This window comes from Poecilia reticulata, linkage group LG21 (assembly GCF_000633615.1).
Source record: "Poecilia reticulata strain Guanapo linkage group LG21, Guppy_female_1.0+MT, whole genome shotgun sequence".
In the NCBI taxonomy this organism is placed as follows: Eukaryota; Metazoa; Chordata; class Actinopteri; order Cyprinodontiformes; family Poeciliidae; genus Poecilia; species Poecilia reticulata.
In genome coordinates this window covers 12,796,969-12,802,501 of record NC_024351.1, presented here as the reverse complement: position 1 = coordinate 12,802,501, position 5,533 = coordinate 12,796,969, and the positions used below count along the sequence as shown (strand labels likewise).

At 37.3% G+C, this 5,533-nt stretch overlaps 2 protein-coding genes across 2 annotated transcripts in view; one reads left to right on the top strand and one right to left on the bottom strand.

The window, feature by feature from the left end:
* fntb (farnesyltransferase, CAAX box, subunit beta) overlaps positions 1-2,935 on the bottom strand; it is a 12,984-nt gene extending 10,049 nt beyond the window's left edge. The window contains exons 1-2 of the mRNA XM_017302119.1: positions 2,810-2,935; positions 698-762 (exon numbers count right to left, since the gene is read on the bottom strand). Coding sequence (XP_017157608.1) covers positions 698-762; positions 2,810-2,908 — 164 coding nt within the window. The 5' untranslated portion in view covers positions 2,909-2,935. The remainder of the gene's footprint in view (positions 1-697; positions 763-2,809) is intronic.
* Positions 2,936-2,954: 19 nt separating this feature from the next.
* The window catches only part of rab15 (RAB15, member RAS oncogene family), a 34,650-nt gene continuing 32,071 nt past the window's right edge, over positions 2,955-5,533 (top strand). The window contains exons 1-2 of the mRNA XM_008397397.2: positions 2,955-3,043; positions 4,772-4,911. Coding sequence (XP_008395619.1) covers positions 4,788-4,911 — 124 coding nt within the window. The 5' untranslated portion in view covers positions 2,955-3,043; positions 4,772-4,787. The remainder of the gene's footprint in view (positions 3,044-4,771; positions 4,912-5,533) is intronic.

Below are 5,533 nucleotides of genomic sequence, written 5' to 3'. Positions count from 1 at the left end.
GGATGGATGGATGGATGGATGGATGGATGGATGGATGGATGGATGGATGGATGGATGGATGGATGGATGGATGGATGGATGGATGGATGGATGGACGGACAGATTGGATTGGTGAATGGATTGGTGAATGGATGGATAATGCATCTATTCTTTCTTATAATTTCTACATAAACTGAATATAAATGGTACTAAAACTGAAGTTATTTCAGGTTCAAACAGATAATAAATCATCTTGCCGTTTCATTTACTCCACCCCTGAATTACGGCCAGGAAGAGCAGAGAACATCCAGTCTCCAACAAGCACACACCCTCCTGACTAATAACATGAATTTTCCTGATGGAACCCAATGTACCTCCACATAGGCTGCCGAGTCGGCGATCGGCAGATCCAGCGGTTGTCATAGAAATGAAATGAGTCACCCACATGGAGACGGGATGACAGCTGATAGCAGCGCATGTGGGCCGATCAGCACGGCCTTTTAGATAACAGCCGTCGAACATCACAGCCGCGACTGAGAATGTGACAACTCAATGAACAGATGACTATCACCCTGAAGCTTCGGCGCACCGCTCCTGTTTGTCAATGAACCGCCTATATCCCACTTTAAGAATCAAAATACCGTCTCCACCAACATGCAATCTGGAAACTTTAACAGAAAGGGATCATTTGCTAACATTTAGTTCTGCAGGAACTTACTGAGGAAAGCTGTGCATCTGCTTGTAAACATTGATGGCCGCTTCGATGGCCTCCTCCACTTTTTTCTGGATAAAATAAAGGGAATAGTTTGAAAAACAACACAAAAAGCCCAGAGTTGATCAAAAATACACAGAGAGAACAGACATTTGCTGTTTTTATTCCAGAAAAAATATGATTAAGCATCAATATTTGAACATTTCTTAAAAAGAACTGAATATTTAGAGAGATGGGTTTATTTTGTAGCATGAACATGACTGACATGTTTGCTTGTCTTTCCAGTTTTTAAGAGTGCAMGAGAAATGGATCCATGTCATGTGATATTTAAACACCAAGGAAGCTTTATTAGAATAATTTTCAACACTTATGAACAGCTACATTTTTTCAATGTTCTTTTTTTTAAATTCTGTGAGTTAATTAGTGATTAACTTTATCTTCACCTTACGCAATTCAAATTTTCTTTCATAGCTTTGCAGGCAAAATATTTAAGTCCTTTTGACATTCATTTGACACTTTATATTTTTATTTTTTTTATATAGTTACTTTAGATTAAGTTGATTAAAAAAATACACATGCTTAATATTTTACCAACACTTTTATGTCTCCATCTGCTGCTTTCTGCTCCGTCACTGATTGCTATACATTGTGGAGGCTAATTATGGAAAATTTTCTAAATAATATATATTTTTAAGACAACGTTTACGTCTTTGTCATATGAAGTTACTTAACAAGGCTCTTTAAAAGCCTTTGAAGTTTCCCTCCTGGGCGCGGGTAATGAATTCACACATATTAGAGGCCGGTGTAAGAGCGCTACCTACGCAGTGCTGACAGAGGAGAAAGTTCCTACTACGCCCCCGACACATTCTTCCATGTATATTAATACCTGGAAGGTGGTGCCAATTCTCCATTCACAAGATGCCTGCAAATATTGTAAATGTACACTTTTTTTAAACAGATTATATTATAACTTGGGACTTATGGAAGAATCTTACTAGTTTTGCTTAATGACGCATTTTCTTTAATTTTTACATTTAAGTTTGTATGTTTTTGTTTACTTTAAGCCATTTGAATTCTCATCGTTTCTTCAGGACAACTAGTGAATTAACTTTTGTAATTAAAACACATAAAATTGTATATTTATATTTTTGTTCACATTTGTTTTTGAAATGTCGATAGTTGGTCATCATATGAATATCCAGCAGTCAAACTGCTACAAAATAAACCCATCTCTCTAAATATTCAGTTCTTTTTAAGAAATGTTCAAATATTGATGCTTAATCATATTTTATCTGGAATAAAAACGGACAAATTATGTCAGTAAGTAAATAGATGAGTGAGATTTAATCAGAAACTGTAAATGACGTGTAGCTTTTCAAGAACTAAATGTAATGTTTCGATAGGTTTAAAACAGTCTCCAAATTTAAAACAAAATCTGAACATTTTGAGTTTAACACTAGCAGGTGATATTATGATTGTTTTGACATGCAACTGCTGTGAATATAGCCAACTATTTGGGAAAAATATGCCAATTAATCAGATATTTAAAAAAAACAGACCTATTAAACATACAATGGCTACTAAAAGTATACATTTATTTTATAATGCCAGGTTTAGAGTTGCAAAAACAAAAACGTATAGCTTGCATTTTAACAAGGGCATGCACATTTTATATAAAAACATTCGTTGAAACTAGCAGCATAAAAATAAGTAATTTGATTTTCAGTCTTTTTTAGAAASCTGAATATCACTCCAGTTTGAAGAAAAAGTTGTAAAATATCAGAGAGATGGTTATTTTGTTGTCAAAAGTCTTTAAACAAAGCCTAGCACTCGCTGAAGTCTCGAACAGTGAGGTCCGGTGCATAAAAAAAAACTTAATCTCATTATGAGTCCATTGTTAGCTAAGTAGAGGCTAAAGTTTGCGAAGGACACAACAGAGASCTTACAACGGAAAAAAACTGATTCAACGTCTTTCTTTAACGGAATGAMAATAAAACGTCTTATCGGGAGTAATTTAGTCACTTTCTTTTCCACTTTCTCCTCCAGCTCCAAGCACAGAACCGCACAGAAGCGTTAGCTCCAAAGTAGCCAATGTAGCTAATCTGTACGTTAGCTCACCTGCTCCACCGAAGTCACCGTTTCCACCCCGTCATCCTCAAACATTTCTGCCGTGTGCTGCTCATCGAAGCACCGCAAAGGAGTTGGAACACCGTCCATGGTGGTGGAAAAAAGACTCGCTACCAGCAGAGCTCCGGGAACGAAACGGGAGCGTCCAGATTCTCACGTTGTTTTGATAGTTTTCAGATTTCTTGCTGAAGTGGGCGTAAAAAGCTGCGTGAAAAGCCAACTACGGTGAGTCAGAGGGAACAAACCTTCTTCGTTTCGCTTCATTCACCGAAACGTGAAAACGGACGCGTCGCACCTGAGAGTTTGTTTTATTAATAATCTTCAGGATTAATAATTGCGAGCATTTTGATGCCACTAAATATCATTTCAACACAGAATTAAAAGAGAAACTCAGACAATGATGAAGATATGTAAAAGAGCTGCATAATATTATTTCTTAACACAAATTTAGAGGAAATGGTGTAATTTACCCTTCAAAATAAACTAGTTGTYTATTAATATTTTGATGGCTTTAATGAGAAAATTACCATTTCATGCAGAAAAGACTACCGATTTACAGAAAATGCTTTCTTTCTGTAATTTTTTTAGTCCTCTGTTGTGTTTCAAAGCACTTTGTGATGTATATTTTTAAAAACATCTTCACTCATCTTTCTCACAATCAACATGGAGTGGAAATGACTGTCACACTTGTATGGTCCAGACTAGTGAACTGTATAGCAATCTTTATAACTCACATTCTAAAAATGGTGTTGTCTGCATTAAAAGGTAAATTAATTTAGACTTTTATCAAACCAAGAAAATGTTACTTTTTTTCTTCACTATCAGTTTATTTTGAAAGTAAATCGTAAAATATCCTCTCAATTTCAGTTGAGGAAATTTAATGCATTTAAGAGTACATTGAAATATTAGGCAATGCTGTCAAAAATGATTGTAATTACAACTAAGAAACGATTTATTAAAAATAACTTTTCAACCCAGGTTCTGGAGGTAAAATTTTATGCTTCAGTAAGTGAAGCAGGATGAAMATACATTTTTCTTTATGCATCCTAGCTGGGGCTGCACAGTGGCGCAGTTGGTAGAGCTGTTGCCTTGCAGCAAGAAGGCTCTGGGTTCGATTCCCGGCCCCAGTCTTTCTGCATGGAGTTTGCATGTTCTCCCTGTGCATGTGTGGGTTTTCTCCGGGTACTCCGGTTTCCTCCCACAGTACAAAAACATTACTGTCAGGTGTTGCCCTGCGACAGACTGGCGACCTGTCCAGGGTGAACCCCGCCTCTCGCCCGGCACGCCAGCTGGAGATGGGCACCAGCAACCCTCCCGACCCCACTGAGGGACAAGGGTGAAAGAAAATGGATGRATGGCATCCTAGCTGGCTGTTCATGCAATGTTTTTGCCAACTCTATCAAGACTATCAAAACAAATGAGGAGTATACATTTTCTATTTGCCTCTGAGAAACTCTGAAAAACAATTTGGCTTTTACACTATTATAAAAGTGTAGAAATGCAGACTACAGTGGAGCACAAAAATAATAATTTTGGCTAATTTGGAAGCAGTTCTGCTCTCAAAGCTGATGTCTTTCCGAATCAACAACCTGCAAAACAGTTGATGTAAGTGAGCTTTGCCTCACAAAATAAAAGAGAATAATCTCGAATTTCCCCCACGAGTGTTTTAAAATTGAATGTTTTATTTTGAAAGGCATGACAGGAAAAGCATATTTATAACAGAGAATAAATTGACGGAGGTCCACCGCACCCACTGGAAGCTGGAGGCTGCTTGGGAAGCTGGAGCATCCCAGTTTTATTGTCATCAGTGAACAAAAACACCCACAGCCTTAGGTGGTCCTGCTGAACAGACATGGCAGCCAGGCGGGGAGAGAGCGGCCACTCATCGCTCAGTTAGCTGACTCTGATATCAATTTCCATTTTATTCTTATTTTTATTTTTTTCATTCAATAGCCCATGAAACAACACCATGGCTAAGCAGTACGATGTGCTCTTCCGACTCCTGCTCCTCGGGGACTCCGGGGTTGGAAAAACATGTTTGTTATGCAGATTCACGGATAACGAATTTCACCCTTCCCACATCTCCACCATCGGTAAGACTCATGTTTTTCTTAWAATCATCAACCGCTTTTACTGTTTATTTGAAATGAACTGCTCTTCTATCGTTTTATGTTGAAAAAAAAATTTGCAGCTCATTCCTGTTTTTTATCATCATATTTTAATATTAATCTCACAAACTCGACTATAAACAAAATATAAAACAGATTTAAATTGAAATAAAACAGGCAGTGTGACTGCACTGATAATATGCGTCTTTTAGGGTGAAGAACAAACAGTGGGAGGGATGAAAATGAGTTCACAAAGTATCAGCACTTTGCAATAACAGTGCAACACTTTGCAAAACCACATATGGCACAATTCCCAATACAGTAAAACATGCAGATCATGTTTTTACCAAGGCAGAGTGAGTGCAGCATCTGGTCTTTATTGCTTTATTCTTGATTTAGCAGAATGCAACAAATAAGTACTGGTATTTCTGCTGCAGCATAGCTTAACTGAATCCTCCCAACTTCTATTATGTTCTCAATGATTATTTTCATYATTCTTCTCTATTTGTACAATAACTGCTTATGGCTTCTTCAGCTCCTTCCCTATTTGCAGAAAAGTTTTCCCACTGGTAAATTTACCACATTCCTGCTCATAACTATTCCCTTT